General features: G+C 35.3%; 1 protein-coding gene across 1 annotated transcript in view; it reads right to left on the bottom strand.

The window, feature by feature from the left end:
• Nucleotides 1-5,906: 5,906 nt before the first annotated feature.
• Nucleotides 5,907-12,613, bottom strand: part of AASS (aminoadipate-semialdehyde synthase) — a 73,640-nt gene continuing 66,933 nt past the window's right edge. Inside the window, exons 20-24 of the mRNA XM_049771090.1 lie at nt 12,000-12,095; nt 9,860-9,975; nt 9,165-9,253; nt 8,542-8,718; nt 5,907-6,131 (exon numbers count right to left, since the gene is read on the bottom strand). Coding sequence (XP_049627047.1) covers nt 6,013-6,131; nt 8,542-8,718; nt 9,165-9,253; nt 9,860-9,975; nt 12,000-12,095 — 597 coding nt within the window. The 3' untranslated portion in view covers nt 5,907-6,012. The remainder of the gene's footprint in view (nt 6,132-8,541; nt 8,719-9,164; nt 9,254-9,859; nt 9,976-11,999; nt 12,096-12,613) is intronic.

The raw sequence follows: 12,613 nt of genomic DNA on the forward strand, positions 1-12,613 counted from the left end.
GATTCAATCCCACTCCCCCAAAATATAGAGCTGGGAGTAGCCCTGGAACACTACAAGGTATGCCCCCAAATCAAAAACAAAAGACAAAAAACAAAACCAGGCTGTTTTATTAATCTATATAGGGGCTGATAGTGGCCTGAATAAGATAATTATAGATTTGGGTTAAGATACTTGAATGGAGCTAGAAGATTTAATAGAGAAGAAAAAGAAATCTTTAATAGTAAATTGTCTGAGAGATAGGAAACTCTCACAAATTATATCAGCAGCAAGGAAGTGGCTGCCATTTCATAATAAGGACAATGGTGAAACATCTGCTTTGGTGTAAAACTATTAGACAGCCCCAGGATCACTAGTTGATCTTGTAAATCTTAAATTTACCAAACATAGGAAATGCAGATTTCCAAAAACAGGTTAAGTCAGTGTTTGCATGTATACTCCAAAGTTCACATGTTATATTTGGAGTTCATTAAATAAAATTTATTACCATCAAAACAATGTACCTAGAAAAAAATATATAGTGAAAAAAAGGGGAAATCCAGAGAGATTCCTGAAGAACAGTATCATTTATCCTCTGAGCTGAAAAGGACTTCTTATATACCAAACCATTTGCACAATTTCAGTCAACAATTTTTACCTATTAAAACTTCAACAGGAACACTATGTCATCCAAAATACTTAAGGCATTTTAACAAGTTATCCCTTTAAGAGTTGAAATTCTCTCATCATTTCTCCTGTTCTTTTCCATGTACTATTGCACTTATTCTTGTTCTCTCCTCTACCAGCTATTTGATTTCTACCTCCTTTTAATCTTCTTTCAAGTTAGAGAAAAGACAAGTTCTTTTATCAGTTGTTTGCAATTAAGGCAAGCATTTTTTCCTTTATTGCAGTCGTTAGGTTTCTGATCAAATATAGGAGCTTGTTTCACCCTGTGCCAACTTCACCAAGAACCTGGCTCAGAAGCAAGGATTCAGATTATTAAAGTCACTCCTTTGGTCATTCCTGGCAGGAAGCCAGAATCATCTTCAATCAAACAAAGATGAGAGCAATACCAATATGATCTCATCAGGCTCTCGGGATGGAAGTGGGATGTCCAGGGTTTATGAATTTGCTTTCCAGTGATGAGTCACATATTGTCAATGAACACAAAACTGAAAGACACCTGAAATCTATCTTATGCCACCCAAAACACAAACTAAATGGATAAAATTTCTATAAAGTTACAAAATAGACTGTAATACTGTAATCCTTTCTAGTGGATAAATATTGGGAATGAGTCTTAGAACTCGATTAATTATTGGTGTTTAAGAACTATTGAGCCAGTCAATAGTTTTTAAGCATTTAAAAATGATACTTTCTCTAAGGTACTTAGAGAGTAGCTCAGGTTAAATATATTTCATGCATGGTGAACATATAAGCCATTGTAAAGGAAACTAGTTTCTAAAACATACAATAAAATTAGATACTTTGCTAACCATGTAAATGTGTACTGTCTCTAAGGAGTGCTACTCATAATGAACAATCGATTTGAGTTATTAATTTTGTATTTTATATATTTATTTTAAACATTTTCATCAGAGTGGAGTATACTGTTCTAATAAGTTATATACACAATGGTAACTAAAAAATAAATATTCAAAAAATAAATGTCTTAAGGAAGAAATGCCTCTTTAAAATTCTCAAGAACACATTATATGAGCTAATGATGACTCTAATAATGTACTTTAAGAGAGGTCAGGTCAGATAAATCAGAGTGCTTTCCAAATCTTAGAAAGTATTTCCATCCTTGAAATATTAAAATTTGTTATCTTAAACAAATCATTTGTAAAAGTTAATTCCTTTTCTGGAAAATCAGACCTGGCCAAAAAGACTCCTATGGTCCTTTCCACAGTGAAATCTCTTCAAAATTCTCACTAGAGGACCAGAGAGACAGTATAATGGTTAGGGAGCATACTTTGCCTTTTGCTAATGATGATTTAATCATCAGTTCCTTGTGGTCCCCAGGGACAGCTAGGTATAGCCTTTTAGGTCCTCATGCATGTTGACTGGGTAACCCCAGGACAATAGGACCAAGAATCTGTGCTTCTTTGTGTCCTAGCATTGAACTGCTGCTCCACTTGACGAACAGTTGCCAAGAATGGCCCCAAGAGCATCATTCAGGAAGTCTGATAAATAAAATTATCAAGGAGAAAACATCTCTAAATTGTTCTAAAAAGTATGGATCTTTGGAGAATCTTCAAATGTATTCAAAAATTAATTTAAAAGAAAAGAACAAAAATCTCCTTAACTTTTAACATAAACTTCAGGAGAAAAGTTATTGTTAAAGAAGAAAAAGTCCTAATTTTTCAAAATGTCTGCTAGATTGTCAGGCTTTTCTTTTACCTCATTAAACATTTTAACCATTCTACCATCCATACCCTCACTCTGTTGAGAAGAAAACAATTAGTAATATAACCAAATACTGTCTCAGAGGAGGAAACATCTGGTGTCTGATGAGTCTGACCAAGAAAAACAAAACAGCACAAAATATTGATGCTATCTGCAAAAAGTCAGAAGAAAATCAAAGACTTAGATGATGTGAACTCTTAGCATACAGAATGCAAAGACCAGAAGCTCACAACTACACTGACTACAATGACACTCAGGTATCAAATCAAATTGGCATTTGCTCTTGTAAATAATGTTTTATTGTAATATAGTCCTTTTAACTAATTTATGTTCTATGACCAATTTCATAATACAAATCTAGAATGAAAAATTGTGACACTCTTGGAATAAATATAATAAAATATTCTTTAACACTTTATAGATAGAAATATTTTGAACTTTTTAGAAAGTTTTCTAACACCTAATATTCATGTAGTTAGAACCTACTCATTATCATCATAATCTTTTATAATATTTGTAGATCTTTTGTTTGTTTGTTTTTGAGTCACACCCAGCAGCTCTCAGGGGTTACTCCTGGCTCTACACTCAGAAATCGCTCCTGGCAGGCTCCAGGGGGTGCCGGGATTTGGGATTCGAACCACCGACCTTCTGCATGCAAGGCAAACACCATACCTCCATGCTATCTCTCCGGCCCCCAATATTTGTAGATCTTACCACCACATTTTTATTAATAATATTTTTCTTTTTGGGGGGGACTTTTGAGTCACACCTTGTAATGCTCAGGGGACACTCCTGGCTCTCTACAGTAATCACTCCTGGAGGTGCGTGGGGAACAATATGGATTTCTGGGATTGAAACCTAGCCGGACATGTGCAAGGGAAGCGCTCTACTTGCTATACTAGCACTTCATTCCTATTATTAAAATTTCTGTAGAAAACTTTGTTATCAAACCATTGCAGTTTGGTTGTATCCATCTTTACCCAAGCTTATCGGCATTTGTTTCCAGAACAACCACTATCATTGTCATAAAATCCAAGGTAATATATTAAGACCTTAAAAAGTACCTTCTTTTGGGGCCGGAAGGGTGATGCAAGTAGTAAGGCATTTGCCTTGCAAGCGCTAGCCTAGGACGGACCATGGTTTGATCCTCCGGTGTCCCATACGGTCCCCCAAGCCAGGAGCGATTTCTGAGCCCATAGCCAGGAGTAATCCCTGAGCGTCACTGAGTGTGGCCCCAAAACAAACAAATGAAGTGCCTTCTTTTATCCAGAGTTTTTTTTTTTTTTTTCATTGGTTCCCATTCTTGAGGCTGGGAACTCTCCAGATTGGAACTAGAATCAACTTGACACCAGGTACATTTTTTTTAAATGATTTTAAACCAATACTGTGCCTAAATAACTCAATAACAGATAGCTGGAGAGATAGAATAGGGGATATGGTGCTTGCCTTGAAGCTTTTAGCTGGCCTTGCATGAGAGCACTGACAGCACCAACCTCTGAGCACAGATCTAGAAAAAATGCCTGAGAAACACTGATAGTAGCCCCTAAATCCAATAAATAAATAAATAAAGGTAAAAATTCCACAACCGAATGTCTTATTATTAATAAATTACTGATTTCCATGTAATATTTTTGAGAAGCAGAACCAGACTTTAATCAACTGATCTTGAATGGTACAGACATTTTCTCCACACAATACCTGCTTATTTCAAGGACAGCAGTTTTGTGTGTTAGGATACATGCAAATTTACAAAATTAGTTATGTATTTATTTTATACTTCTAAAGAAACAAAATGGTATTTTCTGACAAGTCTCAGGAGCAAAAATAAAACCTGTATTTATTTATAATTTACTCCACTTTATAACAACTTGAAACATAATTCATGTCTTATACAATGTATATATTCAAAATATCCAATTCAGCAATGACTGAAATGTTCACAGTTGTAATGCATTGTTACAATAAATTCCACAACATTTATATTGCTCTCAAAAGAAATTCTTTATCATTTCTAATCCCTCCCATTGTCCACAAGCCTACTGGGCCAAGATAAACATTAAAATCCTTTCTCTCTAGATTTTCCTATTCTTGGTTTTTCATATAAATGATATAATACAATATGTGGTCTTTTGTATCTGGCTTCTTTCACTTAGTTTAACTTTTTCAAAACTCATCCATATTGTAGCTTGCATCAGACCTTTTGTTATCTTTATGTTTTCAAACAGTATTCCATTCTATGAAATGAAACACTTTGCTCATTCATTTATTAGTTGACAGATATTTGAATTATTTTTGGCCTTTTGCCACTTGAATCATGCTTGCTATAGATATCAATATATTTTTCCTTTGTTTCATGTGCTTAATACCAATTCATAGTATATTTTTACCCCTCTTATGTTGAGCACTGACTTAGAATATTGTTTTTTATGCAGTTTTCCAACACCAGCAGGTCATAACAATTTATGCCAATATTATCTTCTAAAAGTTGTATTAATGTTAGCTCTTACATTGAGAACTTTGGTCCATTTTTGAGTTAATTAATATGTGATGTGAGGTAGGGATCCAACTTTTGTCAGTTTGCATGTAGATATCTAATTGTTTCAGCGTTGTGAAGTGAAAGACTACCTCTATTTAATTTTCTTAGCACCTTTTCCAAAAATTAATTGACCATAATTTTGAGCGCAAATATTTACCTTTCAATTCTATTTCTATTTTGTTCATTTTCATGCTATTATAAATTTTATTATTTTCTTATTATCACTGTTTTATGTATTTACTCTAAAACTTTCATGAAGTCAATTATTTTAATATTTTTAGAGTATCTCTTTGGATTTTATAAAAATCAGATTATTTTATTTTCAAATGCTCTAAATAGACTAATACAATTGATTAGAATACATGTGGCAAGAAAAGCATGCTTGCCCTGTTTCCAATCTCAGGGAGAAACATTTCATCAGCAAGTATAATACAGTTATGGTATTTTCATATATGTGCTTTCTCAGACTGAAACATTTCACTCTATTTCTAATATTTTGAGTGTTTTTGTTATGAAAAAGCACTAGAATTATTTAGTGAGTGCTTCAGCTGTAGCTAATGAACTGATAACCTATATGTTGTAATTTTATTCTTATTCTCTATCTCAAACTCTTTGGAGACCATAGAAATACATATACTAGATCCCAATTATACCAAAAGGGCATAAAATAGCTTCATTGCAAAAGTTTGTAGACATAATAATCTAAAAGCATCTAAAGGAGTCAATTTTAAAAGTACAAAAATATAGCTGCATGAAGAACTTTTTGTAACTAAATAGATAAAATTTCATCTGAGTATAGGAAAATACATTCTTATAAGAAAAAAATTGCATAATAAATTAACATATAACACAATCAGTGTCATTTTATGTATATCTGAAAATATATGGGAGAATTATCATAAAAGTTTTTTGAAAATTACTGGTTTCTCTGTTTCAAACATTTTTGTATTAAAATAGATATTTAAAACCACAATTGTATTGACTTAATAAAAACAGCATGCTTTATGCTTCAAAACAGCACTTAAGAAACGTATTTGTGACACAAATATTCAGAACTGTTAGGAAAGATAAAAATAAAATGCAATTCTTAATTATGGTGTGATTGTGCTCTGAGTATTATATATAATGCCTTCTGCTTTAATTCTTTCCAATATTGGTCCATAGATTTCTTTTGTAAATGGTCCTAGCAGGCCTTTAGCTTGAATTTCACCTGGAAGAAAGTAAATTAATAATCCATTTTAAAATTAGTGTTAAAGTTTAATTTTCTCAGAACAAGTCTATATATAACAGAACGAATGAATTGCTGATGGCCAAAGTAAATTTAAAATAACTGCTTAATGTATCCCACTATTTTTTAATATATACTCCATAAGAAAAAGAGGAGTTAATTTCGATTGGAAATATAAATGGATTTAGAGATTGCTTTCGAATGCATTCTCTCTTTTTTTTTTTTTTTTTGGTTTTTGGGCCACACCCTGTGACGCTCAGGGGTTACTCCTGGCTACGCGCTCAGAAGTTGCTCCTGGCTTCTTGGGGGACCATATGGGACGCCGGGGGATCGAACCGCGGTCCGTCCTAGGCTAGCGCAGGCGAGGCAGGCACCTTACCTCCAGCGCCACCGCCCGGCCCCTCGAATGCATTCTCTTAACTACATTAAGTACTGTCAAAACTATCAGAGGATAAAACATATTATGGGGCCTGGAGAGATAGCACAGTGGCATTTGCCTTTCAGGCAGCCGATCTGGGACCTAAGGTGGTTGGTTCGAATCCCGGTGTCCCATATGGTCCCCCGTGCCTGCCAGGAGCTATTTCTGAGCAGACAGCCAGGAGTAACCCCTGAGCACTGCCGGGTGTGGCCCAAAAAAAAAAACAAAAACAAAAACAAAAACAAAAAAAAAACATATTATGGATGAAAACTAAACCTAATTACTCTGCTTTATTTGCTCATTTCACTTAAAAAGAAATAATAAACAGAACAATTTAAAATAAGTTTTAAATAATTTTTGAAAGTTTTAAATAATGTAAATAATTTAAAATATGCCCTTCCCTGAAAAATATCTGAAAGGGCTCTATATCTTTTCACATGAGATTCTCAAGATCCATCCCTTGCTTACATATTGTCTGAGGATCCACTAAGAGACACCCCAAAGCACAGAGCTGAAAGTAGTCCATAAGCACCACCCCAAATTGACTCCAAACCATAAATAAGTAAATGAAAAATAAACCCAGTATGAAAAATGAATTCAATAATTTGGTCATAGGCCAAACATATTTAAATAACAATCTGAACACTTTTCTAAAAGGCAATTTCCACAAAAACTAGATTCCACAGAAACTAGATTTCAACAAAAACTAGAATCAATATTTATACTCTTCTATTTGATTTCCTATTGTAAGTATATTTTCTTGTTTGTTGTTGTTGTTGTTGTTTTTTGGTTTTTGGGCCACACCTGGCAGTGCTCAGGGGTTACTCCTGGCTGTCTGCTCAGAAATAGCTCCTGGCAGGCACGGGGGACCATATGGGACACCGGGAATCGAACCAACCACCTTTGGTCCTGGATCGGCTGCTTGCAAGGCAAATGCCGCTGTGCTATCTCTCCGGGCCCAAGTATATTTTCTTATTTCACATTTATAGGTTTTTATATTTTATACTCTGCACTATTAGTTTCCTAGAATCAAATGGGTTATCATATTTATCTTTTCATAAATATGGGTCATCTTTAGGGGAAAGTAGTAGTAAATCTGGTTCATAATATTTACTGAATATGATAATATGTATAAGTATTAATAAAACATACTGTTCGGAAATGAATTTTTTTGTTTATTTTCAAGGCACACCCATTTGATGCTCAGGGGTTACTCCTGGCTAAGCGCTCAGAAATTGCCTATGGCTTGGGGGGGACCATATGGGACTCGGGGGGATCGAACTGCGGTCCTGATCCTTGGCTAGCACTTGCAAGGCAGACACCTTACCTCTAGCGCCACCTCGACGGCCCCGGAAATGAATTTTTTTTACTATTTCACTTTTACCAAATACAACAGGGAAAAAGCACAAAAAGAAGGGACAGGGACCTTTTCCCAGGAAGCTAATAGTCGAAATTTATATGACTGGAATTTTTTTTAATTTAACTTGTTTGGGAGCTATACCTGATAATACTCAAAGATTACTCCTGCTCTGTGCTCAGGGATCATTCCTGGTGTAGCTCAGGGGATCACTGTGGTGCGAGGATCAAGCCACTGTCAGCAATATGCAAGGGAAGTATCTAAATTCTGTGATATTTTCTGTCCTCTCTGTGATAGGAACTTTGCATGATCACTTTAGAATCACTCTATAAACTAAGGTGATCAACAGACCCCACTTAAAAATGAGGACTATATTTTATATATGCTAAGTTAAATTTTACTCTATCCTATGAATTAGTAGTCCCGTGACTCAGCAGAACACAAATCAGATCTAAGTACAAAGTCTATGTTGTCTACATGTTACAAAGAGTCCTCCTGGTCAACCTGAGTCTGAATATTCTGAGATAGATCATAATTTTGTGCTGCTCCAAAACTGAATGATTTGGAGATGATATAAAGACAAATATAGGGATAATCCTCCAAAGAAAAGAACTTACCATCAAGTAACATCTTTGCTGCCATTGCAGTGGGTAAACCCACAGTTTTAGCCATAGCTGAAAAGCCATTGATGTCTCCATAAACCACGAGATCAATAGTTTTATTTTCTAAATGTCCAGAAGGATGTCTGATCCCAAAACTATCTCTCATCACAATCAGATCTTTCTCTCCAGGGCCTTAAAGGACATAAACATTTTCAAGGTCAGATTCATAATCACTCTCAAATGGTCTTGCATCTCATGTGCCTGCCCTTCTTTCCTATTCCATTACAGAGAGATTGTTAACAATTATTTATTATTCTTTTTTAACCCAAAAGCCATGAAAAACTCAAGGCAATTATAACACTGCATTAGATTTCTCCATTAACATTTCCAGAGGACATTAAAATTAAAAGTAAAATTAATCATATATCCTCTTTTATATTATCAAAGTTCATTCTCACTTGATAATTCTCTTGGTATTCCCTTTGGAAAAAAAAAATAGCCCAGCTGCTCTTTTTTTCCATTTTCAGATTTTCCCACTCTCACACTTATTTCCAGCCCTCTAATATAATTAGTTAGTTGTACTCATTTCATCTTCTGATTCTTCTTCAGGGATATTAAGTCAATAGCCCATGGCCTACCATAGGAAAGTTTTGTGGCCAAATGCTTGGAGAGTGCATCCACAATGGATTCTGCCTGAGGGACTCGTTCATCCCCAAGTAAACCCAACCTGAGAAGCATAAGAGATGGCTGCATTAGTACAAGTCCTATACTCATTGGAAAAGACCACACCTTAGATTTTAGAGTGGAAGGGCAGAATCACAAGATGACATTCCAAGTTCTGGGGTCTTCTAAGCTTTAAACTAACAATGATAATTGTAATTTTTTTAACCTTTAGAACCATTCCCATACTCTGCCAATTACTGTTGAAGGATAATTGACACAGCATAAATTCATACTTGTACAAATATTTTTATGAACTGAATTTACAGATTAGCCCTCCTATAAGTCTCCTATAAGTCTATCAACAGAATGCATCGTAACTGTGTGAATTTTTTTAACATTCAGAAAAAAATGGAGAATTCCCCATGGGAAACAAAAAATGTCTATTTTCTTTAGGAATTGAGTGGTAAAGTCTCAAAAGTAGTTCCCAGGCTGTTTGTCATCTAATTACTAATCTCTTTATATTTTTGTCATTTTATAGGCATGATAAAATCTCTACAGAAAACCAACATGAGAGTAGAAAGAAATAAAAGACAAAATAAAATATTTATGTCTAGCTTGACCATCTTCCTAGAATCCATTATTGGCTCTAATTTGATTGGAAATTGCTTACTGTTCAGTTGCCTCAAGCTGGGTATTGTCTCCTCCTAACTTCTTCAGGACTGCTTCTCTAACCACTTCATACTTGGAGGAGGGTGAAATCCCAACTAAGCCACATAGGAGTTCTTTCTATTTAGAAAAATAAGATAAAATTCTAAATTCCCAATACAAAACCAAAATAAATTGGGGAATCATTCTATTTAGACCTTGGGCTCCAAATAAACTCAAATATTACATTCTAAATTATTATAATACTAAGTTGTAACAAATACATACACACACCTGCAGTAATTTCACAGCTTCCAGAATATTTTAGCAATAAAAATGAATCAAGCATTAACTCAATATCAACTCAATAGAACCTTAATATCCTATTTCCTGACTTTGGGTATCTTCTCCAGTACTTTTTACACCCACTTTCCTCACTCTCCAGCAGTCAATTTTGCCAAGATAAAGTGGAAGGGGCTCATTGCTATAGTTGCCAGTAGCAACCAGAGTATTTTGTTGGTTTAAGAATTGAGAAAAAGCTTGTGAATAATAAAATCTCAAAGGAAGAACAGTTAAAGAGTGATCATACATTTTTCTACTACCTAAATAAGACTTTTCTGCCTATAGTATCCCAAGGGAAAAGTAACACTCTATATTAGGAATTAACAAGCTAATTCTATGCAAATTCACCTCATCACTTGGTTGGAGTTTTTGTTTCGTTTTGTTTTGTTTTTGGGGCCACACCTGGTAACTCTCAGGGATTATTCCTAGCTATTCACTCAGAAATCGCTCCTGGCTTGGGGAACCACATGGGACACCTGGATCAAACCCAAGTCTGTCCTGGGTCAGCTGCGTGCAAGGCAAGCGACCTACTGCTGCACCACTGCTCCGGTCCTCATTACTTGGCTTTTAAAGTGTTTCATTGGAATACAGCTATGTTCGTTTGTTTCTATATTACTCAGGGAAGAACCAAGTATCTCTGATAGAGACCATGTGGCCCACAAAGCATAATTTTTTTTAAGCCAGTCAAATTGAGCAGTGTGGGGGGGGTTATATACCAACTTTTGTGATACTAACGTTAATAAGTTCTGATAAATCACTGCCATCGAACCAGCCAAAGCATAATATTTTTACATTAAGAAATAAAAAAGGTTGGGGCCGGTGAGGTGGCGCTAGAGGTAAGGTGTCTGCCTTGCAAGCGCTAGCCAAGGAAAGGACCACGGTTCGATCCCCCGGCGTCCCATATGGTCCCCCCAAGCCAGGGGCAATTTCTGAGCGCGTAGCCAGAAATAACCCCTGAGCATCAAATGGGTGTGGTCCGAAAAACCAAAAAAAAAAATTAAAAAAAAAAAAAAAAAGAAATAAAAAAGGAAGAGGGAGCCAGTGTGTAGCTCAATGGGGTGGGCACAATCTTTACATGTGGGAGGCCTAATTTCATTCTCTGGCCTCAATCTCTCAAGCACCACTAAAAGTGGCCCCAACAAATACCATACCCAAGAATTATTGTACCATCTCTTCCAATCCATTTGCTTTAACTTTAGAAAAGTCCACAGGTTCATCCTAGCCAAGGGAAATTACATAAGGTAAAAAACTAAGCACTGAAATGCAAAAAGACTGAATTGAAAGTACCTGGCTAGCAAAATGTCAAAGAATCTTACAGAGTTATTAGGATTTGTCAAAGTAGAAAACTGGAAGGGAAACACACTAGTTTAAGTTGTTTGATCAGCTGGTAATAAGTTAACTCCTTCCTGAATGTTGAAGCTTTACTCTGCATTCAATTCCAAGCCTCCAAAATCCCTTCCAATTTAAGATAGAATTTTAACACAATAAGGTTTGGACATAAATTGGACACTCAAATTCATCAGGGTTACAAAAAAACAAATAAAAGAACTGCTGGAATTTGGAGAAAAGGAATTCAGAAACTTTTCTGGTGATCAGTTTTATTGGAACTAAGCTTAGTACTATTTTTGGGTTACACAGGCTTCAGAGTTCCATGGGGAAATTCACTCATCTACCTCAGGCCTAAAAGATTAATTTACTGATGTAAGTTAAAGCACAGAATAAATAACAAAATAGACTTTTTAGCTGGCCACAGCCAAAACTCAGACGAGAGCATACCAGAAATTGTTTAACAGAAACAGCAGATAGCACAAGGATGCACTTACCCAGTTGAGAGGCTCAGCCCCAGGTTGGAGAGCAGGAAATGGATCTCTGTTTATAAGGCCCAATTTTATAAGTCCATTCAAAGCTTTAGCATATCCCTGAAACAAGAATTGTTAAGTGTGCAAAATTTTTTCTGTATACATAGAACCAATAGGTAAAAAACTTCATAAAGTCTTTTGAAGAGTTGTCCACATAATAAGTTAAAGGTCTGTTTTCATAATTTAGACTGAAAACATTTGTATGCAGGTAGGTAATGAAGATAGTGTCAATGTCACCACCTTTGGGTTCAAACCAAAACCAAGTATATGATAATTGCACTGGTTTAGACCTTATAAGATATGATGAGTATTCATCATAAAAGTGGGCTTTTCTGGCAGACTAGAGGTAAAACTCCTCTGTGTCTTATGCCTCAAGCTCAGCAGATTATTATTCTATAGAGAAAGCTATTGTTTGTTACAAAATAGAAGGAATCCACAAGAATATTGCACAAAGCTTCTAATACATCCTAGTGAGAATCACTTTCCTGATGCATATCAGGAGCAAGAAAAAATAAAAATAATCAAAGAGAAAATTTTAATGTTTCAATTACTATCTAGCTTCTGAACCTGGGGTCATA

This window comes from Suncus etruscus, chromosome 1 (assembly GCF_024139225.1).
Source record: "Suncus etruscus isolate mSunEtr1 chromosome 1, mSunEtr1.pri.cur, whole genome shotgun sequence".
Taxonomy (NCBI): domain Eukaryota; kingdom Metazoa; phylum Chordata; class Mammalia; order Eulipotyphla; family Soricidae; genus Suncus; species Suncus etruscus.